The 27404-nt window shown below is 47.5% G+C and overlaps 2 protein-coding genes across 3 annotated transcripts in view; one reads left to right on the top strand and one right to left on the bottom strand.

Annotated features, from left to right (window-relative positions):
* Positions 1–1524, top strand: part of mlh3 (mutL homolog 3 (E. coli)) — a 31052-nt gene extending 29528 nt beyond the window's left edge. Inside the window, exon 13 of the mRNA XM_087989530.1 lies at positions 1053–1524. Within this exon, the coding sequence (XP_087845656.1) occupies positions 1053–1124 (72 nt within the window). The 3' untranslated portion in view covers positions 1125–1524. The remainder of the gene's footprint in view (positions 1–1052) is intronic.
* On the bottom strand, positions 1015–15950 carry eif2b2 (eukaryotic translation initiation factor 2B, subunit 2 beta). 2 transcript variants are annotated; one of them, XM_043701479.2, is made up of 8 exons: positions 15785–15950; positions 12950–13070; positions 10477–10622; positions 9970–10133; positions 8167–8262; positions 7783–7920; positions 6769–6835; positions 1015–2268 (listed from the first exon to the last, which is right to left on the bottom strand). In XM_043701479.2, exons 1-8 carry the CDS (start codon positions 15933–15935, stop codon positions 2111–2113), a joined length of 1041 nt encoding a protein of 346 aa, XP_043557414.1. In that variant the 5' UTR covers positions 15936–15950; the 3' UTR covers positions 1015–2110. The 2 variants fall into 2 exon arrangements, with proteins under 2 accessions (XP_043557414.1, XP_087845655.1); XM_087989529.1 differs by lacking the exon at positions 8167–8262.
* Positions 15951–27404: the final 11454 nt, after the last annotated feature.

Here is a 27404-nt window from a genome sequence, read left to right as displayed (position 1 = left end):
GAGGACAGGCCTTTCAGCCCTCGATGTTGCACTGACCTGTGAATTAATCCAAGCCCACCCCCCCCTACACTATCCCCTCATCATCCATATGCTTATCCAAGGATTGTTTAAATCTCCCTAATGTGTCTGAGTTAACTACATTGGCAGGTAGGGCATTCCACGCCCTTACCACTCTCTGAGTAAAGACCTGCCTCTGACATCTGCCTTAAATCTATTACCCGTCAATTTGTAGCTATGCCCCCTCGTATATGCTGATATCGTCATCCTAGGAAAAAGACTTTCACTGTCTACCCTATCTAATCCTCTGGTCATCTTGTATGTCTCTACCAAATCCCCTCTTATCCTTCTTCTTTCTAATGAGGACAGACCCAAGTCTCTCAGCCTTTCCACATAAGACCTTCCCTCCAGACCAGGCAACATCTTGGTAAATCTCCTCTGCACCTTTTCCAATGCTTCTACATCCTTCCTGAAATGGAGCGACCAGAACTGTACACAATATTCCAAGTGCAGCTGCACCAGTGTTTTGTACAGTTGCAGCAAGACATCACGGCTCCGGAACTCAATCCCTCTACCAATAAAACCTAACACACCGTATGCCTTCTTAACAGCACTATCCACTTGGGTGACAACCTTCAGGGATCTATGTACATGGGACTCCAAGATCCCTCAGCACATCCACACTATCAAGCATCTTTCCATTGACCCAATATTCTGCCTTCCTGTTATTCTTCCCAAAGTGAATCACTTCACATTTATCTGCATTGAACTCATTTGCCACCCCTCAGCCCATTCTGCAGTTTATCCAAGTCCCCCTGCAGCCTCTTCCACACTGTCCACCACTCCACCAACATTAGTGTCATTAATGAAATGGAGTTTTTACTATCAGCAAAGTTTGGTTCAGTTGTGGAGTCGGTGGGTTTGTTCTGAGATTAGTCAGTGCATACTGGTCTGTTACTTATTCATTGATTATATTCCACAAATAAAAACCACTCAATTCTTTTGATTATAATCATCTAAAGATTGAATCAATTTCCATTTATTCTGATCCATAGGTTCATCACAGACCAAATTTACAGAAACTGCACCAGTTGTGTGAAGCCCGGTTCAACAGTGGAAGTATTTAATTGGCTGTGGCAACAGTCCAGACGTCTGAGGGTGGAATTTTTACCTGAAGCTCTTTGTAATGACCAATGCTTGCACCATCACTTAATCATTGCCTCCAGTTTCCTGGTGGTACCTGATGTGAAATGGATAAAGTGCTGTCTCCTCACAGTTGGCACTATGCATCTTCTGCCTGATAGACTGTATGGGAAGGAACAGTGTAGTCCATATGGGCATTTAACATCAGGCTTTGCCATCTGCAAAAGCATGAACTATGGCCACTCACACTTTCAATGGTACTTAGGAGCAGGACTCCGCTTTGTGCCCAGGAACTGTCAGCTGCTGTCACAGCAAGCCATTGTTTTATGCACGTTCCATTATTACTACTTATTTATTGAATAAATAGTTTGTTAATATAAAGGAGTAAGTTGCCATTCAGCTGGTTTATCCCAAATATTATACAGCAGAGCACTCTGTGATGTGTTTTCATATGTTCTCACTTTCTCTCTGGCCTCAATTCTCCACCTTGTTTTCTCTAATGTTTCAGTGAAGCTCAACGACCAGGACCTCAGCCAATCTGGTCTTAACAATTTCAGCTTGTAATCACTGTCCCTAGTTTCTTCACTTACTTTGGTTCCTCCTCTCATTTTACTTGTTGATTCTGTCCCAGACCCACCTTTTATTTCTTTACTTGTCTCATTGTCCTTAGGGCAAAGTTCAATCAGAAAGCCCTCTTGTTCTGGTGATTGCTTAAACTTATTCTATTTCTATATTTTCTCAGTTCCAATCAAGAGTCAGTAATCTGAAACATAAACTCTGTTTTTCTATTAATAGCATTTTCTGTCTCACCTTGGCCTGTCCATTAACTGCACTGATGGATGAGGCAGAAGCTCAGTTCCTGCTTCTGTGGGGATAATGTGCATGTATCTGGCTGTGGAGTGGTCTGTGATATGGAGGGCTTCGTCTCTGATTAAATAGAAACAGAGATTCTCTCTTGAGTTTTATTAAATCAGAGGTGATGGTCATCAGGATTGTAGAGTTCACTCATCAGTCGGTAAATGTAGGAGGGTGCATTTCCTCCAACGTTGGAAATGAACAGAGTGATGAGCTCTGGCGGAACGTAATCGAACACAGGGCAGTGAACACTCACTTTGCACAGAATCTCACCTGTAAGAAACAAACAACAATTGAACTGTCACCAAGGTAGTGTTTTGGGTGGGAGAAAAGTGACAGACACACTCAAGGTAGAAAGGCAAGAGAAAGCCTGAAGGAGGTGGGAGGAGGAGAAATGGGATGACAGCCAAGGTTCAATGTTTAATATCATTCAGAACTGCTCAGATAGTGAAGCAGAAAGATCAGTGTTAGCAGTGCTAGATGTTGCAAGCAATCCTTCATAAGGGGTACCTGACAATGACCATCTGCAACAAGAGAAAATCTAATAGTGTTACCATCACTAAATCCCCCACTATCAACATCCTGAGAGTGACTGTTGACAAAAAACTGAACTGGCCTAGCCATATAAATACAGTAGTTACAAGAGCAGGTCACAGATTGGCACTTTTGTAGTGGGTAACCGATCTGTTTGATCATCTGGCTGGTCCGATGGTAGTGGGTTATCGTTGATATTTGCTTACAAAGACAGTTACAGATCTAAAGTCCACTATCAGGTGTGTGGTCTAGGTCTGTATGAATTAGGTGTCACTGGACCAACAGTTATTGCCCATCCCATCCACTGGAAGGTAGTAGTGCCTTCTTGAACTGCTGCTGTCCATGTTCTGTAGGTAGACTCACAATACTGTTCAGGAGAGAATTCCAGGATTTTGACTCAGTGACAGTAAAGGAAGGTGAAGTATTTCTCAGTCAGGATGACAAATAGCCTGGAGAGAAACTTACAGGACGTGGAGTTACCATGTATCTGCTGCTGGATGTAGGTTAGCTCGCTGAGCTGGAAGGTTTGTTTTCAGACGTTTTGTCACCATACTAGGTGACATCATCAGTGAGCCTCTGGATGAAGCTTCAGCTGAAAACCTACATCCAGAACCTCAAATTGAGCTAAAAATCTTTTCAAAACTCTTAATCTATCTGCTGCCTTTGTTGTTCTAGATGGTAGTGGTCGTGGATTGTTTGATGTGAATGTTACTTGTCACTTGTCAGCCGTAAGAAAATCGATGTTTCGGGCAAAAGCCCTTCATCAGGTTTACCCTGATGAAGGGCTTTTGCCCGAAACGTCGATTTTCCTGCTCCTCGGATGCTGCCTGAACTGCTGTGCTTTTCTAGCACCACTAATCCAGAATCTAGTTTCTAGCATCTGCAGTCATTATTTTTACCTACTTGTCAGCCTTAGCCTGGATATTGTCCAGATCTTGTATTTGAACGTGGAGAGCTTTAGTATTTGAGGAGTGTTGAATGGTGCTGAAATTGCCAGCAATCATCAGCAAACACTCCCACTTCTGACATTATGATGGAGGGGAAGTCATTGATGAAACAGCTGAAGATCGCTGGGCTAGGATACCTAAGAAATGTCCTGGAGCTGAGATGACTGACCTCCAACAACTGCAACCATCTTCCTATGTGCCAGTGGAGAGTTTGACCCCGATACCCACTGATTCCAGTTTTGCTAGGGCTTCTTAATGCCACACTCAATCAAATGCAGCCTTGATATCAAGGGCTGTCACTCTCACCTCCCCTCCCCTCCCCTCTGGAATCCAGCTCTATTGTCCACGTTTGACCCAAGGCTGTAATGAGGTCAGGAGCTGAGTGGCCCTGGGGGAACCCAAACTGGGCGTCACTGAGTAGTTATAGCTGAGCAGGTGCTGCTTGATAACACTGTTGATGACACCTTCCATCACTTTATTGATGATCAAGAGGAGACTGATGGGGCAGTAATTAACTGGGTTGGATTTGTCCTTTTTTCTGGGCAATTTTCCACATTGTCAGGTAGATGCCAGTGTTGCAACTGTACTGCAAGAGTTTGGGGGAGCAGCAAGGTCTGGAGCACTTTCTAAGTCCTTTATTTCAATCACCCAGAAGGATAAAAGCAGCAGATATGAAAACATCACCATCTATGAGTTTCCCTCCAAGCCACACACCATCCTGACTTGGAAATATACCACCTTCAGTGTCACTGGGTCAAAATCCTGGAACTCCCTCTCGCTAATGGCATTACAGGTGTACCTACAAATGGATTGCATGGTTTAAGAAGGCAGCTCACTACTACCTTCTCAAGGGACAACTAGAGATGGGCAATAATTGCTAACATAGTCAGTAACACTCACATCCCATGAATGACAGCAGAATGGATGGAGAAACTTTTCCCTGTGTAGTGAACAAGTCATGTTTGTAGATTATCTGATCTTTCCTTGCTGTTTTGTAACCAATACCCTGTTCCTGCATTAAGTCAGGGACCCCTTTTGACAGTAATAAAAATAGAAATTGCTGTAAAAGCTCAGCAGGTCTGACAGCATTTGTGAAGACGTCTCTTCACAGATGCTCCCAGACCTACTGAGCTTTTCCAGCAATTTCTGTTTTTGTTTCTGATTTCCAGCATCTGCAGTTCTTTCAGTTTTTACATCTTTTGACAGTGTTCCATGATGGTGAAAGGCAGTGACACCAGTCATGTACACTAACCTTACTGAGTTCTTTCAGAAGGTGCCAAAACAAGTGGATGAAGGTAAAGCAGTTGATGTGGTGTATATGGCCTTCAGTACGGCATTTGAAAAGGTTCCACACGGCTGGCTGTTGCACAAAATACGGAGTTTTGGGATTGAAGATGATTTAGTGGTTTGGATCAGAAATTGGCTAGCTGAAAGAAGACAGAAGGTGGTGGTTGATGGGAAATGTTCATCCTGGAGTTCAGTTATCAGTGGTGTACCGCAAGGATCTGTTTTGGGGCCACTGCTGTTTGTCCTATTTATAACTGACCTGGATGGGTTAGTAAATTTGCAGATGACACTAAGGTAGACAGAGTTGTGGACAGTGCCAAAGGATGTTGTGGGCTATAGAGAGACATAGATAAGACGCAGAGCTGGGCTGAGAAGTGACAAATGCAGAAAAGTGTGAGGTAGTTCACTTCGGAAGAAGTAACAGGAATGCAGAGTACTGGGCTAATGGTAAAATCCTTGGCAGTGTAGATGAACAGAGAGATCTCTGTACCCAGGTGCATAAATCCCTGGAAGATGCTACCCAGGTTGACGGGGTTGTTAAGAAGGCATATTGTGTGTTGGAGTTTACTGGCAGGGGGATTGAGTTTCGGAGCCACAAGGTCATGCTTCAGCTGTACAAGACACTGGTAAGGCCGCATCTGGAGTATTGCATACAATTCTAGTCACTGCATTTTAGCAAGTAATGTGGAAGCTTTGGAAAGGGTTCAGAGGAGATTTACTAGGATACCACCTGGTATGGATGGAAGTTCTTACGAGGAAGGGCTAAGGGAACTGAGGCTGTTTTCGTTGGAGAGAAGAAGGTTTAGCGGTGGCTTAATCAAGACATCTAAGATAATCAGAGGGTTAGATAGGGTGGACAGTGAGTGCTTCCTTGGGTGGTGAAGGCTAACACGATGGGACATGGCTTTAAATTGAGGGGTGCTAGATTTAGGACCAATATCAGAGGTAGTTTCTTTACTCAGAGTAGTAGGGGAGTGGAACGGCCTGCCTGCAACAGTAGTAGACTCGCCGCTGTTAAATGGGCATTGGATATACGTGTAGAGTCATAGTCATAGAAATGTACAGCATGGAAACAGACCAACCTGTCCATGCCGACCAGATATCCTAACCCAAACTAGTCCCACCTGCCAGCGCCCGACCCATATCCTCCAAACCCTTCCTATTCATATACCCATCCAAATGCCTCTTAAATGTTGCAATTGTACCAGCTTCCACCACTTCCTCTGGCAGCTCATTCCATACACGTACCACCCTCTGCGTGAAAAAGTTGCCCCATAGGTTTCTTTAATATCTTTCCTCTCTCACCCTAAACCTATGCCCCATACCCCAGGGAAAAAACTTTGCCTCTTTACCCTATCCATGCCACTCATAATTTTGTAAACCTCTATAAGGTCACCCCTCGGCCTCCGATGGATAATAATGGAACAGTGTAGGTTAGATAGGCATCAAGTTAATTTCACAGGTTTGCACAACATTGAGGGCCAAAGGGCCTGTACTGCACAGTAATATTATTTGTTCTACAAGAGTATTGATGGCTGGCATCAGGGAAGTTATATTTGCACAAAGGACAAGAGGGCCCAGATAGTGCCATCTCCAGTAAGAAGCCTATGGCTATAAAGGCTACGCGTCTCTAAAACAATTTTAAAAACTAATAATGCTTTCAACTATTTCAGTACCTCAGTTTGATGTCACTGTAGGACACAAAGACACCAGACCTGTACAAATACTGCTTTACCAAAGCCTCAAAAGACTGAAAAATCTCTTGTTCTGTCCCACCTACCCTACCATCTCACTAACAGAAACAAAGAAACGTATGGTAGAATCTGGTGTAGCAGATCCTCATTTCAGATCACACGAGTACAGCAAGGAGGCACTGATGCCAGTCACTTATCAGGCACCAGCTGCAGACTGGTGTGAATAGATTGACAGCTCCCTCACACACAACCAACTAGTCCCTACATGGAGTGTACTGCCCGATGCTGACACTGTGACCAGGGTTACCTACCTTCTGTGAAAGGAAGCACCTCCTGCGGTGAAACAAACTTATTAAATGTGTTCTCCTCATTAGGAAACTGCAAAACAAAGAAACAGATGAACAAAAACACATTAAGCAGCAAAATAAACCAGGCAACTGCCCATACTCTGTCATGGACTGAGAGTTCAGACAATTTCACATTTTCATCAATAATTCAAGGGACCTATTGACTCAGTTTGGGGATCAACAGTTTCCAGTGCTGAATGTGGAGAAGGAGTTCATTCAACTGCTCTGGGAGCTAAAGAGCCTGGAAATCAAACACTGTCCAACTTTTACAAGCTGAGGATACAGAATGGGATACTTTCTCAACACAAGGACAGAGACAGAATGGGGATAACTCCCTCTACACTTAAACTGACAGGAAAAATACATGTGAGAAAAAACAAATGCTGGTAGTTTTTAGAACAGCATGAGGTTAGATAAAGAATCATAGAATCCCTAGTGTGGAAGCAGGCCCTTCAGCCCAAGAAGTCCACACGACCCTCAAACAGTAACCCTTCTAGACCCATTCCCCTACTACTCTATATTTACCCCTAACTAATGCATCTAACCCATGATAAAGTTCTATCTGCACTGGTCCATCAAACGCTCCTCGGACAGGAAAGAGCTCTTGTCCAAAATGTCGATTTTTCTGCTCCTCGGATGCTGCCTGACCTGCTGTGCTTTTCCAGCATCAAGACTGAAATGTGAAGGAATTTCTTCTCCCAGAGAGTAGTAAATGTCTTGAATTCTCCACCCACAGAGCTGTGGAGGCTAGATCACTGAACACAGTTATAGAAGAGGCAGATACATTTTAGAAACAGAGGAATTAAAGACTATGAGGAGCTGGCATCAGAGTGGAGGCCTGAGGCAGGTTAGCCAAGATCTTATAGAAAGGGATGAATGGCCAACACCTGCTCCTATTTTTGATGTTGTCATGAAATTCAAGTTATTTCTTTTGTCAAATTGTTAACAAGATGTTTAGAATTGGAGCAGAGTACCTACCTGAGGACACAGCTTAAACATGGCAGCACAGACGATGACGGGTGTGGAGTGGTGCCTGGCTGCAAGGGCGAGTGTATGAGCCCCATTCACAGCTCGTAGTCCCCCATTAGCAAGAATGGTCTTTGTGCCAATGATCACCTACCAAAACAGTAAGGGTGAGACCAGCAGTGTATCCCCGCACCACATCACAGCCTGCCTCTGGCACATTCACAGCCTGCACCTTCAGAGAAACAGACTATCCCCAAACCTCCCCTCAGACGTGCATTCCCCTCCCCCCCCCAACCCACTCATACACACTGTATCAGAGGGAAATGAGAGAGCAAGAACCCACACCCAACCTCTGGCTCAGCCTAGTTCCTGCACAATACGGCGGGGGAATGTCACCTTGTTAACACGGGACATCACAGCAAAGATGGCTGCGTCAGTGATGACGGTCGTCTCAATCCCAGCTGCAGACAGAGCAAGTGACATCTCGTGACCCTGGAAACAGAAACAGTCAGAGCACTGCACAGGAATGGGGGTTCGAGTGAAACGGGGAAGGGTGGACAACAGGACAGGCGAGAGAGGAGAGGAGGTACAACACAGGGAGGGAGCAGGGGACTCACAGATACCAAAAATAGGAGTAAGCCATTCAGCCCTTTGAGCCTGCTCCACCAGTCAGTATGACCAAAGCTGATCATCCAACTCAGTCCCCATTCCTGTTTTCTACCCCATACCTTTAATCCCTTTAGCCTGCAGAATATCAGACTACTTCTTGAAAATATTCAATGTTTTGGTCTCAACCGTTTTCTATGGCAGAGAATTCCACAGGCTCACCACTCATTGAAGAAATTTCTCTTCATCTCATTCCTAAATGGCTTACCCTGTACCCATAAAGCTATGACATCTGGTTCTGGACTTCCTCACCATTGGGAACAAAGTCAGAAGTCATATGATATCAGGTTTTAGTCTAACAAGTACATTTAAAATCAAAAGCTTTCGGAGCGCTATTCCTTTGTCAGATGAAGTCCCATTGGGAACATTCTTCCTGTGCATTCCCTCCATTGCCAGTACATCCATCTTCAAATAAGGAGACCAAAACTACACACAATATTCCAGGTGTGGTCTCACCAAGGCCCTGTACAATTGCAACAAGACATTCCTGCTCCTGTATTCAAATCCTCTCACAATGAAGGCCAACATACCATTCGTCTTCTTTACCATCTGCTGCACCTGCATGCTTGCCTTCAGTGAGTTGTGTATGAGAACTCCCAGGTCTTGTTGCATCTCCCCCTTTCCCAATTTATTGCCGTTCAGTTAATAATCTGCCTTCCTGTTTTTATTTCCGTGGATGGCACAGTAGTTAGCACTGCTGCCTCACAGCGCCAGAGACCCGGTTTCAATTCCCACCTTGTGTGGAGTTTTCACGTTCTCCCCGTGACTGCGTGGGTTTCCTCCGGGTGCTCCGGTTTCCTCCCACAGTCCAAATATATGCAGGTTAGGTGAATTGGCCATGCTGAATTGCCCATAGAGTTAGGTGCAGGGGTAAATGTAGGGGAATGGGTCTGGGTGGGTGCGCTTGGTGGGTCGGTGTGGACTTGTTGGGCCGAAGGGCCTGTTTCAACACTAAGTAATCTAATCTAATCTAAAAAAAACTACATTTGGCCACTCACTCAGCATGTCCAAATCACACTGCAACATCTCTGCATCCACCTTAGAGCTCATCCTCCCACCCAGCTTATGAGGTTTGCAAACCTGGAGATATTAGATTTAGCTCCCTCATCTAAATTGTTAAAATGTTTATTGTGAATAGCTGGGGTCCAGCACTGATCCCTGCAGTATCCCACTCGTCACTAGCTACCACTTGAAAAAAGACCTGTTTATTGCTACTCTTTGTTTCCTGTCTGCCAACCAGTTTTCTATCCATCTCAATAACCTACCCCTAATCCCCAGCCCTTTAATTCTGCATGCTTCTCTCTTACGTGTGGCTTTGTCAAAAGCTGTCTGAACATCGAAATCATCCACTAAAAAGAATCCCAGTGGATTTGTTAAGCATAATTTCCCTTTCAGAAAGGGAGACAGCCTCAACATTGGGAACAATGCTGTTAATAAATAAGATCTTTCTGTCATTCTCTCTCAGCTCCCCACTGTCCCAGGCTCCATAAAGGATAGAGATTCCTCTCTCAGGCCAGACGTGTACTCACTGACCTGACAGTAGGGAGCACATTCTGCGACAATAACATGGAAGCTGCGTTTTCGAGCTGCATCTTTAAGAAACGCTTCAACAGTTGGGGAGCGCCCCAATGTCATGATGACCTCATTGGAATGGATGTGTTCCAGGGCCTGCATTGCGATGTTATCCATCGTACCCTCTGTCAAACAACAGGTGAGTCATGAACACACAGCCCCAGTGCCAAATAAACACCTCTTCTTGTCACAGTAATAGTTTCTCCAGCCTGACCCGCTCAAGATTTTTTTCTCTGCATGACCCCCACATCCCACGGTTCCTCCTTTGCCACCCATTCAGAAAGGTTTAATCCCCCACTCCCAGTCTGCACCCCACAACCTGAGCCTCTAACTTCCAACTATCCCTCCACCCAGCTTCCTCCACACTCAGCCTGTATTCCCACCTTCAGCCTGTGCCCCACCCCCAGCATATTCAACTCCCAGCCCCAGCCTCCCAGCCTGCACCCCCGTCCCCAGCACAAAACGTACCAAGCTCCACGAGAAGTTCGTTGATGACTTCGATGACATTGGTTTTGAGGGGTGTGAAGCTCACACTGAAATCCTCACTCTGACTGCCTGAAGTTAGCAGCTTGTGCAGTGAATCCTGGTCCGTCTCCTCACTGCAGCCTCGAAGCCTGAAAAACCACTTCCAGGTTAACACCTTACGATGCACACAGCAGGACCTGTTCTGCTTGATGTAAACCCTCTCTCATTCTCAGTAAGAATCAGCATGAGGTGGAACATTGATGGTATAGGGGGGCCCCTGATTTACAAACATTTGACATATGAACACACATACTTACAAATCTGATCCCATAAATGGTTGTAGTTTTTAAACATATGAACATGTTACAAACATAGTTACAAACAGCCCCATACCATTGTCCTGCATTGTGCTCCAACTTATGAACAAATCATCTCGCGAATGGACTCCAGAACGGAACTCATTCGGAAAGTGGGAATGACCTGGAAATGGATTGGGGCGAACTACCATGATTTGTAGAGGTGTAGCATCACTTCTTTCCTTTTATACTCTGTGCCTCTATTTATAAACCCAAGGATCCTATAAACTTCTTAACAACTGTTCCAGCCTAAAGAAAAGATCAACACCCCACCCTGTTCCCTGGCCAACATCTCTGTCTTAGGCTTGCTGCTGTACTCCAGTGAAACAAGCTGGAAGAACAGAACCACATTTTCTGCTGGGGAATCCTGCAGCCTTCTGGACTCAATATCAAGTTCAATAACTTTTGGGCCTGAGCATCCTTCCCCATGTCCTTACCCCAACCTCAACACTAGGCCTTGTTATCACATGGTAAAAACAATGACTGCAGATGCTGGAAACCAGAGTTTAGATCAGTGGTGCTGGAAAAGCACAGCAGTTCAGGCAGCATCTGAGGAGCAGGAAAATCGATGTTCATGATCAGGAATACAGGCAGAGAGCCTGAAGGGTGGAGAGACAAATGAGGGGAAGGTAGGGGTGGGGAGAAAGTAGCATAGAGTACAATAGGTGAGTGGGGGAAGGGATGAAGGCGATAGGTCAGGGAGGAGGGTGGGGGAAGGTTGCAAAGAGTACAATGGGTGAATTGGGGTGGGATGAAGGTGATAGGTCAGAGAGGAGGGTGGAGTGGATAGGTGGAAAAGAGGATAGGCAGGTAGGACAAGTCATGGGGACAGTGCTGAGGTGGGGGAAGGGGAAATGAGGGAACTGGTGAAGTCCACATCCTGCCCACTGCCGCAATGTTTCAGCTACTCGTGCTTTACCGCTTGTTACACACAACTCATTGTTAGCCCCTAACAGTCCCCATTAACCGCTAGTCATTCTCCTCGGCTGACCGTTATCCACTCCTTTGTCCAAGTGTTCTCTCTCTTTGGGCTTTATTTCTACCTATCGTTTTCACCTTAACCCTCCCTGAACCTGATCTTCTGTATAAAAACAACTTTCTCCTGGCTACCATCAGTTCTGAGGAAGCGTCACTCGACCCGAAACATCAACTCTGATTTCTCTCCATGGATGCTGCCAGACCTGCTGACCTTTTCCAGCAATTTCTGTTATTGTTTGTGGGCTGTTTTAACTTGGTTAGAGACAAAAAAATACCTGCAGATGCTGGAATCCAAGGTAGACAAGCAGGAGGCTAGAAAAACACAGCAAGCCAGGCAGCATCAGGAGGTGGAGAAGTCGACATTTCGGGTGGAACCCTTCTTCAGGACTGGTTCCATCCGAAACTTCTGATGCTGCCTGGCTTGCTGTATTTTTCCAGCCTCCTGCTTGTCTACTATTTATTTTAACTTGCCTGGCCATCTTCAGAAACTCAAACACATAAACCCTGAGATCCCTCTGCTCCTGTAATGTCTCCAAAGTTGCACCATTGAGTCTGTATGTTTCTTCTACCGAAATGCATTACTCTGCATTGATTGAAATGCATCTGCCAGGTGTCCGCCCATTTGGCCAACTTGTCAATGTCTCTCTGAAGTCATTCAGCATCATCCTCAAAATTCACCATTTGGCCGGTATATTGGGTCCAGGTCGATGTGTTTGTTGATAGAAACAAACACATCGTTACCTGGACCCAATACACCGGCCACTGCAATGGACAGCTGGAACTGACAACCGGAAGCGGCAGGTACAAACCACTACAAATGCCGGAGGAAACATCACAGAAGCGCTTCACAGGAGGCTCCCAAGCACTGAGGGTGTCACCTAGACAGGGGACGAAACATCTGCAACACAAATTCCCAGCTCGGCGAACAGAACCACAACAATTTGCTAACCAACCTGTCATGGCACTGTCTCACCATATTAATGGTTTCCTTTTCCTCAGAGGCTGCTCGACATGCTGACTATTTCCAGCAATTCCTGGTTTTAATTTCACACTTGCAGCATCTAATATTACACCCAGGGGCCCAGGTGTAGTCAACCATCCTGTACCTTCCCGGCTTAGCCAAAGCAACTCACTGCTCTCACCGACTGTATTCCTCTCGGATGATCTTCATCACTCGCCGAACAATGTTCCCCACACTGGTCTCCGAGGGATGAGCTGCAATCAGCCTCCGTCCTTCAGTTCGGATCAAATTCAGCAACTCCCCTAAAGGAGAAAAAATCAGCACATTGAATAGAATCTGTACAGAGTGGAACTAGGGCTGAAAATGTGTTGCTGGAAAAGCGCAGCAGGTCAGGCAGCATCCGAGGAGCAAGAGAATCGAGCCCTCTAGAGTGGAAATAGGCCATTCAGCCCAACATGTCCACACTGATCCTCCGAAGAGTAACCCACCCAGACCCATTCCCCACCCTATTACTCTACATTTACTCCTGACTAATGCACCTAACCTACACATCTCTACACTATGGACAATTTAGCATGGTCAATTCACCTAACCTGCACATCTTTGGATTGTGGGAGGAAACCAGAGCACCCGGAGGAAACCCACGCAGACACGGGGAGAATGTGCAAACTGCACACAGACAGTCGCCTCAGGCTGAAATCGAACCCGGGTCCCTGGCGCTGTGAGGCAGCAGTGGTCACTACTGAGCCACCGATCTGCCCATAACAGGGATGAACAACTGGGCTGTTGGGGTAAATACCCAGGTGAAATACCTGGGGTGAGGGAATTAAATACCCAGACTCTAGTGGGGTGGTGGCTGCAGGAGGATAAATGCCAGACCCAGGGAGTGATTGGGGGGTAAATCAAAAACAGCAATCTAGGTTTGTTCAGTGTATTGCATCAGTGTATGACACTATGACCTTTTACTATAAATTCTGTGTCCTATGATCCTGCTCCACTAGCCACCTGACAAAGGAGCAGTGCTCTGAAAGCTAGTACTTCCATATAACCTGGGGAGATGTGATTTTTAACTTTGTCCACCCAGTCCAACATGGGCATCTCTATATCATGACAGACCCAGGTGGTGATGGGGAGGGGGTGGGGGGTGGGGGTAAATACCCAGACACAGGGACTAATAGACAATAAGTACCCAGACCAAAAGGGTGATGGGGGTGAATACCCAGACCCAGAGGGTGAATGGGGTAAATACCCAGACCCAGGCGGCAAATGGGGTAAATACCTAGATCCAGGGGGTGAATGGGGTAAATACCCCAGACCCAGGGGGTGATTGGGGTAAATACCCCAGACCCAGGGGGTGAATGGGGTAAATACCCAGACCCAAAGGGTAAATGGGGTAAATACCCAGACCCAGGCGGCAAATGGGGTAAATACCTAGATCCAGGGGGCGAATGGGGTAAATACCCCAGACCCAGGGGGTGATTGGGGTAAATACCCCAGACCCAGGGGGTGATTGGGGTAAATACCCCAGACCCAGGGGGTGATTGGGGGTAAATACCCCAGACCCAGGGGGTGATTGGGGGGTAAATACCCCAGACCCAGGGGGTGATTGGGGTAAATACTCCAGACCCAGGGGGTGATTGGGGTAAATACCCCAGACCCAGGGGGTGATTGTGGGGTAAATACCCAAACCCAGGGGGTGATTGTGGGGTAAATACCCAAACCCAGGGGGTGATTGTGGGGTAAATACCCCAAACCCAGGGGGTGATTGGGGGGTAAATACCCCAGACCCAGGGGGTGATTGGGGGGTAAATACCCCAGACCCAGGGGGTGATTGGGGGGTAAATACCCCAGACCCAGGGGGTGATTGGGGGGTAAATACCCCAGACCCAGGGGGTGATTGGGGGGTAAATACCCCAGACCCAGGGGGTGATTGGGGGGTAAATACCCCAGACCCAGGGGGTGATTGGGGGGTAAATACCCCAGACCCAGGGGGTGATTGGGGGGTAAATACCCCAGACCCAGGGGGTGATTGGGGGGTAAATACCCCAGACCCAGGGGGTGATTGGGGGGTAAATACCCCAGACCCAGGGGGTGATTGGGGGGTAAATACCCCAGACCCAGGGGGTGATTGGGGGGTAAATACCCCAGACCCAGGGGGTGATTGGGGGGTAAATACCCCAGACCCAGGGGGTGATTGGGGGGTAAATACCCCAGACCCAGGGGGTGATTGGGGGTAAATACCCCAGACCCAGGGGGTGATTGGGGTAAATACCCCAGACCCAGGGGGTGATTGGGGTAAATACCCCAGACCCAGGGGGTGATTGTGGGGTAAATACCCCAGACCCAGGGGGTGATTGGGGGGTAAATACCCCAGACCCAGGGGGTGATTGGGGGGTAAATACCCCAGACCCAGGGGGTGATTGGGGGGTAAATACCCCAGACCCAGGGGGTGATTGGGGGGTAAATACCCCAGACCCAGGGGGTGATTGGGGGGTAAATACCCCAGACCCAGGGGTGATTGGGGTAAATACCCCAGACCCAGGGGGTGATTGGGGTAAATACCCCAGACCCAGGGGGTGATTGGGGTAAATACCCCAGACCCAGGGGGTGATTGGGGGGTAAATACCCCAGACCCAGGGGGTGATTGGGGGGTAAATACCCCAGACCCAGGGGGTGATTGGGGGGTAAATACCCCAGACCCAGGGGGTGATTGGGGGGTAAATACCCCAGACCCAGGGGTGATTGGGGTAAATACCCCAGACCCAGGGGGTGATTGGGGGGTAAATACCCCAGACCCAGGGGTGATTGGGGTAAATACCCCAGACCCAGGGGGTGATTGGGGGGTAAATACCCCAGACCCAGGGGGTGATTGGGGGGTAAATACCCCAGACCCAGGGGGTGATTGGGGTAAATACCCCAGACCCTGGGGGTGATTGGGGTAAATACCCCAGACCCAGGGGGTGATTGGGGGGTAAATACCCCAGACCCGGTGTATGTTCTCCCTCTTCCCCAATACCTGCGTTGTTCCACCGGCTGTGAGCCACGATCTGCCGCAGGAGGCCCGCAGTTCCGGCCGCAACCTCCCCGGAGCGGCGTAGCTCCCCCCGGGACAACTGGCCGAGGAAAGCGGAGACCCGCTCGGACACATCGGGCTGGGTGGCCGGCATGGCGGAACTCAAATACAACCCGGGGGAAGAGAACAACCGGCGGACCGGCCGGAACCGGAAACTACCGACCGGTGCCCAGCGGTACGGACCGGGCGCCATGTTGGTGAGGGAAGGCGATCTCGTCCCCACCCCCCTCCCCCCCCTCCCATCTCCCTCCCCCCCCCCTCAGCCGTCCACTCTCCCCTCCCCCCCCATGTCCTCCCCTCACCCTGGGGGGGGTGAGATGTTGGGAACTGGTGTAAAGTTTGTAAAAGGCGTGGGTCTTGTACTGAGTTATGGGGTTAGTCTGGGCATGAAGGAATATTGGGAGGTAGAAGAGCAACTGGGATGTCAGTACATAAATGTTTAGCTTACTCCAAAAAAAATGTTGGTGTGCCTTTGAAAGGCCACCTGCTCTCTCTTGTTGCTGTAAATTACTCTGAATCATTCTGTTGTGGACTAGTGTGGATATTGTCCAGGTTTTGCTTAATTTGGACTAGACTACTGAGGAATTGTAAATGGTGCTGAACACCTCCACTTCTGACCAAATGGTGGAGCTGAAGATGGCTGGGCCTAGGACACTTCCCTGAGGCACTCCTGGACAGATGCCATACGGTTCAGTCCTTGGTCCCCAACTATTTACAATCTACATTAATTTCTTGGATGCAGGGATAGAATATACTATCGCCAAATTTGCAGATGACCCTAAAATATGTGGAAAAGTATATTGACATAAGGAATTTATAAATGGATTACAGTGGATGGCTAAATAGGCCAAAATTTGGCAGATGGAGTTTAACGTGGATAAGGTCAGGAGAACGAAAAGGCAACTCCGAATGGAGAAAAACGTCGAAAGGAAAACTTCACAAAGGATTTGGATGCCATTGGGCATGAGATGCAGAAAATTAGTATATAGGTATAGCCGGTAATAAAGACGACAAATGGAATTGGCCTCAAACCTCCAGGGACCTGGGTTCAATTCCAGTTTCGGATGACTGTATGAAGTGAGCATTTTCTTCCCATGTCCGCATGGGTTTTTGCCGGTGTTCTGGTTTCCTTCCACAGTACAAGGATGTACAGGTTAGGTGAATTGACCATGCTAAATTGCCCATAGAGTCCAGGGATGTGAAAGGTGTGTGGATTAGCCATGGGAAATGCAGGGTTATGGGGATCAGGTCTGTATCGATGCAGACCTGATAGGCTGAATGGCTCTTTCCACACAAGGGATTCTGTGATTCTTTGTTTCCCCATGTGCGGTAAGATATCGGGCATAGATTTCGCAAAGGAATGGCATAAAGGGTTGTAAATTTGGTTGTAAATGAATGCAATGGATGCTGATACGTTAAATAAATTTGAGGAGAAGATAGACAGATTTTTAATTAATGACAGACTATGGGGAATGTGCAGGAAATTGGAGTTGAAACCAAGATGTGATCTGGCATGATTGTATTAAATGGCAGAGCAGGCTGGAGGGCCTGAATTACTTGCTGCTGTCCCTTGTTTATTATGTCCTGGACTTATGGTAATTAACCTTGATCTACTATGATTGCTGTACTTTTTGCTGGTGCTTTTTCCATTCACATAATGTGGACATCGTTGGCTATCTGTTATTGCCCAGATGGCATTCTCTTTCCCAAAAGGATATTAGATGGGTTTTCCCTGCAGTGTCATCATCAGACCCCACATTCCAGAATTTTATTGAATTCAAACTCCACCATTATCTGTCATGTGATTCAAACCTGAGTCCCCAGAACCTGACCTGGGTCTCTGAATTAATATATAGTGATGATATCATCAGGTCATCACCTCCCTCAGGAATAGATATTTATCTTTAAGCACTTTGTGAAAAATTAGAAGCTATGGAACAGTTTGAACATTTGAGTTAAGCAACGTTTCAACAAGGAGTAAGGATGTTTGCTGTAAACCACCTGTTGTTTGAAGAAAAAAACACTTTTTTTGGAGCAAACTTTCAAACAGACGAGATGGGGTGTACTGCCTTAATTACTGTTAAACCTCACTTTGAAACAGCCAGGGGTCCTGGTTTGAGTTCAGTTTTACAGATCCAGGAGGCAGTGTAAAGGAGACGTCCTGGAACCTGCACATCTCTCCTGAAATCCTTTTCTCAGCTCAGGTTCTTGGAAATCTGACAGAGTTTCCCAAATGCAGTAATCTGACTATTTCATGAACCCTGAAATGCCAGACTGTGACCATAATCCGAAGCCTCAAAACAAAGTTGATTGAAATCAGAACTGGGCATTGCCACCAATCTGCAAGTGTCAGAAAGTCAGCTTCGTCAACAGGAAACCTAGTGGATGTGAGAACTTATCACATTCTATCATGTGTTTCCAGACCCTTTACTGACAAGAGATTTTTTTTTATTCCTTTGCCTTTTTCTTAAACATGAAACTTTATTGCTGGAACAGCACAGCAGGTCAGACAGCATCCAGGGAACAGGAGATTCGACGTTTCGGGCACAGGCCCTTCTTCAGGAATGAGCAGAGAGTGTTCAGCAGGAGAAGATAAAAGGTAGGGAGGAGGGACTTGGAGGAGGGGCGTTGGAAATGTGATAGGTGGAAAGAGGTCAAGGTGAGGGTGATAGGTCGGAGTAGGATGGAGGCGGAGAGGTCAAGAAGAAGACTGCAGGTCAGGAAGGCGATGCCGGGCTGGAGGGATCCGGCTGAGACAAGGTGGGGGGAGGGGGGATGAAGAAACTGGTGAAGTCCAAGTTCATCCCCTGTGGTTGGAGGGTTCCCAGTCGGAAGATAAGACGCTCCTCCTCCGACCATCAGGTTGTTGTGGTTTGGCGGTGGATGAGTCCAATGACCTGCATATCCTCGGTGGAGTGGGAGGGGGAGTTGAAATGCTGTGCCACAGGTTGGTTGGGTTGGTTCGTCCGGGTGGCCCAGAGGTGCTCTCTGAAACGCTCCGCAAGTAGGCGGCCTGTCTCCCCAATATAGAGGAGGCCACACCGGCTGCAGCGGATGCAGTAGATGATGTGGGTGGAGGTGCAGGTGAATCTGTGGCGGATATGGAAGTTTCCTTTGGGGCCTTGGAGAGAAGTGAGGGGGGAGGTGTGGGCGCAAGTGTTGCACCTCCTGCGGTTGCAAGGGAAGGTGCCGGGAGTGGAGGTTGGGTCGGTGGGGGGTGTGGATCTGACAAGGGAGTCGCGGAGGGAGTGGTCTCTACGGAAAGCTGATAGGGGAGGGGAGGGAAATATATCCTTGGTGCTGGGGTCTGTTTGGAGGTGGCGGAAGTGACGGCGGATGATGCGCTGTACATGGAGATTGGTGGGGTGGTAGGTGAGGACCAGTGGGGTTCTGTCCTGGTGGTGGTTGGAGGGGCGGGGCTCAAGGGCGGAGGAGCGGGAAGTGGAGGAGTGCCCCTCCAACCACCACCAGGACAGAACCCCACTGGTCCTCACCTACCACCCCACCAATCTCCATGTACAGCGCATCATCCGCCGTCACTTCCGCCACCTCCAAACAGACCCCAGCACCAAGGATATATTTCCCTCCCCTCCCCTATCAGCTTTCTGTAGAGACCACTCCCTCCGCGACTCCCTTGTCAGATCCACACCCCCCACCGACCCAACCTCCACTCCCGGCACCTTCCCTTGCAACCGCAGGAGGTGCAACACTTGCGCCCACACCTCCCCCCTCACTTCTCTCCAAGGCCCCAAAGGAAACTTCCATATCCGCCACAGATTCACCTGCACCTCCACCCACATCATCTACTGCATCCACTGCAGCCGGTGTGGCCTCCTCTATATTGGGAGACAGGCCGCCTACTTGCGGAGCGTTTCAGAGAGCACCTCTGGGCCACCCGGACGAACCAACCCAACCAACCTGTAGCACAGCATTTCAACTCCCCCTCCCACTCCACCGAGGATATGCAGGTCATTGGACTCATCCACCGCCAAACCACAACAACCCGACGGTCGGAGGAGGAGCGTCTTATCTTCCGACTGGGAACCCTCCAACCGCAGGAGATGAACTTGGACTTCACCAGTTTCTTCATCCCCCCTCCCCCCACCTTGTCTCAGCCGGATCCCTCCAGCCCGGCACCGCCTTCCTGACCTGCAGTCTTCTTCTTGACCTCTCCGCCTCCATCCTACTCCGACCTATCACCCTCACCTTGACCTCTTTCCACCTATCACATTTCCAACGCCCCTCCTCCAAGTCCCTCCTCCCTACCTTTTATCTTCTCCTGCTGAACACTCTCTGCTCATTCCTGAAGAAGGGCCTGTGCCCGAAACGTCGAATCTCCTGTTCCCTGGATGCTGCCTGACCTGCTGTGCTGTTCCAGCAATAAAGTTTCAACTTTGATCTCCAGCATCTGCAGACCTCACTTTCTCCTTTTTCTTAAACACACTGCCTCTGCAAAGATTTATCATTGGTGTTTGACAATTGCTGCAAGAGTAGGTTTTGGATAATGTACAGAATTATTTTATTTTATTAATGAAGCCTGGTGGACAACTATTTTATTCTGGATAGTGGCACAAAAGAGAAGCAGTTTGCAATTTTGGTACTTATATTTATTTTTGTCCATTCATAGTGAAGTGGCTGGGTGACACTAGGCACACGGGCTCACAAGATGGCCACTGAGCCATAAGTTGGCCTCTTGACACACAAGATGGCTGCCAGACCACAATATGGAGAGAGACAGCAGAGCAAACACAGACACTGCCTGGGGCCACCAGAATGCCAGCACAATGCACTCACAACCTAGTTGATTAGTTTAAGGCGGGTGAGGGAGAGAATAACATGAGTAGTGTATATTGCCTGCCAAAGTATCTGGAACCAGCACCTTTGATAGAAATGCTAACTGTTTGATCTGGACTCAATACAGAGTGCTATTGGCCAGGGCTGCAGTAATCGTCCTTCTCAGGCCGCACTATTAGCATCCATTACTATAGCAACAGTCTTCAGTGCAGGTATTGAAACTGACAACGAGCACACTGAAATTAACAAAGGCTGTGCTGGAACTGACAATGACCGCACCTAAACTATTAACAAATCTGCAATGTTTACAATAAACAAACTATATTACAAAGACAAGAACCTCATCACTGACCTGTTACAAAATGCATAAAAATATCTTGACATATGCTCTGGGTTGAGAGAAGACTCGCAGCTGATCACTACTGTTGGTGTCTTTCTCTCGCTGGAGCTCCGGTATTTCCTTGTACAATAAACTCTGTAGTTGAACCCTGACTCTGATTCAGAGGCTGGTGATTTTCCCCACAACAATGCCATATAGGTATTGCTGACTGGGCCAGCATTTATTGCCCATCCCCAATGATGGGGCCCTGGGGAGTGTTATCGATCAGAGAGACCTAGGGGTTCAGGTACATAGTTCCTTGAAAATGGAATCATAGGTAGACAGTGGCGAAGAAGGTGTTTGGCTTGTTTGCCTTCATCCCTTCACCTGACGAATGAGCAGCGCTCCAAAAGCTTGTGATTCCGAATAAACCTGTTGGACTATAACCTGGTGTCATGTGACTGACTTTGTCAACCCCAGTCCAATATTGACACCTCTATTTAATTTGTCAGAGCATTGAGTACAGGAGATAGGGAATCATGTTCCAGATGTGCAAGACATTGGTATGGCCACATTTGGAATACTACATACAATTCTGTTCACTTAATTATAGGAAGGATGTTACTAAACTGGAAAGGATGCAAAAACAATTACAAGAATGTTGCTGAGACTGCAAGGTTTGACTTATAAGGAGAGACTGAATAGGCTGGGACTTTTCATCACTGAAGCATAGGAGGCTGAGCGATGAGCTTATAGTGGTTTATAACATCGTGAGGGGTTTGGATAAGATGAATAGCCAAAGTCTTTTCCCTAGGGTAGGGTTGTTATAAACTGGAAAGCATAGGTTTAAGGTGGAAGGGGAGAAGTTTAAAAGGGACCTAAGGGGCAACGTTTTCACAAAGGGAATGGTGTATGTATGGAATGGCTGCCAGAGAAAGTGGTAGAAGTGAGTACAATCACAAAATTTAAATATTTATTTGGACAGGGATATGGTAGGGATATGAGCCAAATGCAGGCAAATGGGATTCGCTCAGTTTAGAAAACCTAGTCGGCATTGATGAGTTGTGCCAAAGGGTCTGTCTCTAAGACTTTAAGACTCTTGTTGCCCTTGAGAAGGTGGGGTTGACCTGCCCTTTTGAACTGCAGTCCATGCGCTGTAGGTAGACCCACAATGCTGTTAGGAAATTCCAAGATTTTGACCCACTGACAATGAAGAAATGGTGATATATTTCTAAGTCAGGATGGTGAATGGCTTGGAAGGGAACTTGGGGGTGTATCTGCTGCCTTATCCTTCTATATGGAAGTGGCCATGAGTTCAAAAGTTGCTGTCTAAGGACCATGCAATGAATTTTTGCAGAGCATCTTGTAGATAGTACACACTGTTGCTACTGAGTGTCAGTGATGGAGGTAGTGGATGTGGTGCTAATCAAGCGGGCTGCTTTGTCCTGGATAGAGTTCAATACCTTGAGTGTCTATTGGAGCTGCACCCATCTAGCCAAGTGGGGAGTATTCCATCGCACTCCTGATTTATGTAAATTGTGGACAGGCTTTGAAGTGAGTTAAACATGAGAAGATTTCTGTCCAGGAGCAGCGGGAAACAGAGCGGAGGTGACATTGAAGACCAGGAGGGTGCCGGGAAGGTAAGAACTTAGTATATATTTGGGCAGCGGCTAAACTCGAGATACCACACGTGTAGTACCTCCCTCCTGCACCCCCTCCTCTAACCAGAAGAAAAGGACGCTGTAAGGTAAGGTTTTTACTTTTATATATATTTAAGTGCATTGTTTGGTTTTAATTAGTTGATATAAAACTAAGGCTTACAATGGCAAGGGACCTCAGATCTGTGGCATGTGCCTCTTGCTTGATGTGGGAGCTCAGGGATGTGTCGGACGTTCCCGACTCTTACACTTGCAAGAAGTGTGTCCAGCTGCAGCTCTTGTTTGACCGCATGATGGCTCTGGAGCTGCGGATGGACTCACTGTGGAGTATACGCGATGCTGAGGAGGTCGTGGATAGCATGTTTAGTGAATTGGTCACACCGCAGGTTAGAATTGCTGAGGGAGACAGTGAATGGGTGACCAAAAGGCAGAAAAAGAGTAGGAAGGCAGTGCAGGTGTCCCCTGCGGTCATCTCCCTCCAAACCAGGTATACCGTTTTGGATACTGTTGGATGAGATAGCTCAGCAGGGGAGGGCAGCAGTTATTAGGAACATAGCACTATGGCAGGCTCTACTGTTCAGAAGGTTAGGAAAAGGACTCATAGGTCCACAGTCATAGGGGATTCTATTGTGAGGGGAGTAGATAGGCGGCTCTGTGGCTGCAAACAGGACTCCCGGATGGTATGTTGCCTCCCAGGTGCTCAGGTCAGGGATGCCACCGATCGGCTGCAGAGCATTCTAAAAGGGGAGGGTGAACAGCCAGTTGTCTTGGTGCATATAGGCACCAACGATATAAGTAAAAAAACAAGATGAGGTCCTGAAAGCAGAATTCAGGGAGTTAGGAGAGAAGTTAAAGAGGAGGACCTCAAAGGTAGTGATCTCGGGATTACTACCAGTGCCATGTGCTAACCAGCGTAGAAATGAAAAAATAGGCAGGATGGACACGTGGCTTGAGAGATGGTGTAGGAGGGAGGGGTTCAGATTTGTTGGACATTGGGACCGGTTCTGGGGAAGGTGGGACTATTACAAAAGGGACGGTCTATATCTGAACCAGACCGGAACCAATGTCCTTGGGGGAGTTTTTGCTCCTGCTGTTGGGGGGGGGTTTAAACTAATGTGACAGGGGCTGGGGACCAGAAGAGAAAACAAGTAGGCAGCGAGGTGGAAACTGGAGACTGTAACGATCATGAAGTTAGCATTACCAAGGGGAAGAGTAGGCAGAGAGCAGGTGAATGCAAAGGAACTGGTGGTCTGAAATGCATCTACTTTAATGCAAGGAGTATAGTGGGTAAGGCAGATGAATGTAGGGCTTGGATTGGTGCCTGGGAGTATGACATTATTGTGATCACAGAGACTTGGTTGAAGGAAGGACATGATTGGAGAGATAAATGGGAGGGGGTGGGCGCTGGGCGCTGGGAAGAAGGTAGCAAAGAGTGTAATAGGTGAATGGGGGTGGGGATAGGGGTGATAGGTTGGAGAGGAGGGTGGAGTGGATAGGTGGGAAGGAAGATAGGCTGGTAGGACAGGCCATGGGGACAGTGCTGAGTTGGAAGGTTGGAACTGGGGTAAGGTGGGGAGAGGGGAAATGAGGAAACTGGTGAAGTCCACATCGATGCCCTGGGGTTGAAGTGTTCCAAGCCGGAGGATGAGGGGGAATACTTCAAGAAACGCCTCATCTTCAGCCTCGGAATACTTCAATAAACGCATCTTCCGCCTCGGAACACTTCAACCCCAGGGCATCAATGTGGGACTTCACCAGTTTCCTCATTTCTCTTCCCCCCCACCTTACCCCAGTTCCAACCTTCCAGCTCAGCACTGTCCCCATGACCTGTTCTACCTGCCAATCTCCCTTCCCACCTATCCACTCCACTCTCCCCTCTGACCTATCACCTCCATCCCCACCCCGATTCACCTACTGTACTCTTTGCTACCTTCCCCCACCCTCCTCTCTGACCTATCACCTCCACCCACACCCCCATTCACCTATTTTACTCTTTGCTACCTCCTCTCCAGCACCCCCATTTATCTCTCCACCCTGGAGGCACCCTGCCTCCATTCCTGATGAAGGGCTTTTACCCCAAACATCGATTTTCCTGCTCCTCGGATGCTGCCTGACCTGCTGTGCTTTTCCAGCACCACTCTGATCTAAACTCTGGTGTGCAGGGTAGAGAAAGGTGAACAGTTATGTTCCACAGGGATCAGTGCTGGGGCCACTGTTGTTTGTAATATACATAAATGATCTGGAAGAGGGAATTGGTATTCTGATCAGTAAGTTTGCAGATGACACAAAGATTGATGGAGTAGCAGAAAGCATAGGGGACTGTCAAAAAATACAGGAGGATATAGATAGACTGGAGAGTTGGGCGGAGAAGTGGCAGATGGAATTCAATCCAGACAAATGTGAGGTGATGCATTTTGAGAAGTCCAATTCTAGAGTGAACAATACTGTCAGCGGAAGAGCCTTGAGAAAAATTGATGAGCAGAGAGATCAGGGAGTTTAGGTCCATTGTACCCAGAAGGTTGCTGCACAGGTGGATAGAGTGGTCAAGAAGGCATAATGTATGCTTGCCTTCATTGGATGGGGTATTGAGTATAAGAGCTGGTAGGCCATGTTAAAATTGTACAAGACATTGGTTCGGCCACATTTGGAATACTGTGTACAGTTCTGGTCGCCACATTACCAGAAGGATGTGGACACTTTGGAGAGGGTGCAGAGAAGGTTTACGAGGATGTTGCCTGGTATGGAAGGTGCTAGCTATGGAGAGAGGTTGAGTAGGTTAGGCTTGTTTTCATTAGATAAAAGGAGATTGGGGGGTGACCTGATTGAGGTTTACAAAATCATGAAGGGTATAGCCAGGGTGGTTAGAGACAAGCTTTTTCCCAGGGTGAGGGATTCAATAACGCTTTCAAGGTGAGCGGAGAAAAGTTTAAGGGGGAGACACGTGACAAATACTTTTTACAGAGGGTGGTAGGTGCCTGGAGCATGGTGCCAGCAGTGATAGCATGGGCAGGCAAGGTAGATTCATTTAAGGTGTGTCTGGACAGATGCATGAGTAGGTGGGGAGCAGAGCGATACAGATCCTTAGGGATTAGTTGATAGGTTTAGATAGTGGATTTGGATCGGCACAGGCTTGGAGGGATGAAGGGCTTGTTCCTGGGCTATAAATTTTCTTTGTTCTTTGATTCCTAGCCTCTGACAATTTATGTGGCTAGTCTAGTTTAGTTTATGGTCAATGGTATCTCCAAGCATGTGAATAGTGGAAGATTCTCTGATGGTAATGCTGTTGAATGTTAAGGGACAATGGTTAGATTCTGTCATGAATAAGACAGTCATTGCCTGGCATGTGTGTGGAGCAAGTATTACTTGACACTTGTCAGCCCAAATGTGGATATTCAGCAAGTCTGTCAGCACTTGGAGAGAGAAACAGAGTTAACATTTTGAGTCTGTATGACTGTTATTCAGAAAAAAGCACTGTCTCTCTCTGTCTGTCCACAAATATTGCCAGAGCTGAAAATGTGTTGCTGGAAAAGCGCAGTAGGTCAGGCAGCATCCTGAAGAAGGACTCATGCCCGAAACGTCAATTCTCCTGTTGCCTTGATTGCTGCCTGACCTGCTGCGCTTTTCCAGCAACACATTTTCAGCTCTGATTTCCAACATCTGCAGTCCTCACTTTCTCCAGAAATATTGCCAGACCTTCAGGAATAAAAGAATGACTAGGGTAGGAATAGGTCCAGTCAAGGATAGTAGTGGGAAGTTGCGTGTGGAGGCTGAAGAGATTGGGGAGACACTGAATGAATACTTTTCGTCAGTATTCAATCAGGAACAGGACATTGTTGTCAATGTGAGTACTGAGTCACAATTAAGTAGAATGGATAGCTTTGAGGTATGTAGAGAAGAGGTGTTGGAAATTCTGGAAAGGGTGAAAATAGATAAGTCCCCTGGGCCTGATGGCATGTATCCTAGGATTCTCTGGGAAGCAAGGGAGGAGATTGCAGAGCCATTGGCCTTGATTTTTATGTCCTCGTTGTCGACAAGAGTAGTGCCAGAAGATTGGAGGCTAGCAAATGTGGTTCCCTTGTTCAAGAAGGGGAGTAGGGATAACCCTAGTAACTATAGGCCGGTGAGTCTCACTTCTGTTGTGGGCAAAATCTTAGAGAGAATTGTAAGGGATAGGATTTATGAACATCTGGATAGGAATAATGTGATCAAGGATAGTCAGCATGGTTTTGTGAAGGGCAGGTCGTGCCTCACAAACCTTATTGAATTCTTTGAGAAGGTGACTAAGGAGGTGGACGAGGGGAAAGCAGTAGATGTGGTGTATATGGATTTTAGTAAGGCGTTTGATAAGGTTCCCCATGGTAGACTACTGCAAAAAATACGGAGGTATGGCATTGAGGGTGAGTTGGAGGTTTGGATTAGGAGTTGGCTGGCTGGAAGAAGACAGAGGGTAGTAGTTGATGGCAAAGGTTCATCTTGGAGTGCCGTCACCAGCGGTGTTCCGCAAGGATCTGTTTTGGGACCATTGCTGTTTGTCATTTTTATAAATGACCTGGAGGAGGGGTTAGAAAGTTGGGTGAGCAAGTTTGCGGATGATACGAAAGTCGGAGGAGTTGTAGACAATGAGGAAGGATGTGGCAGGTTACAGCGGGATATAGATAAGCTGCAGAACTGGGCAGAAAGGTGGCAAATGGAGTTCAATGTAGCTAAGTGTGAGGTGATTCACTTTGGTAAGAGTAATAAAAAGATGGGGTACTGGGCTAACGGTCGGATACTTGGTAGTGTGGATGAGCAG

The sequence above is a fragment of the Chiloscyllium plagiosum genome, unplaced genomic scaffold (assembly GCF_037043375.1).
Source record: "Chiloscyllium plagiosum isolate Xiang-an unplaced genomic scaffold, Cpla_swu_hap1 HiC_scaffold_8, whole genome shotgun sequence".
Taxonomy (NCBI): Eukaryota; Metazoa; Chordata; class Chondrichthyes; order Orectolobiformes; family Hemiscylliidae; genus Chiloscyllium; species Chiloscyllium plagiosum.
The sequence above is the reverse complement of the archived record's forward strand: the minus strand, read 5'-3'. Positions and strand labels throughout refer to the sequence as shown.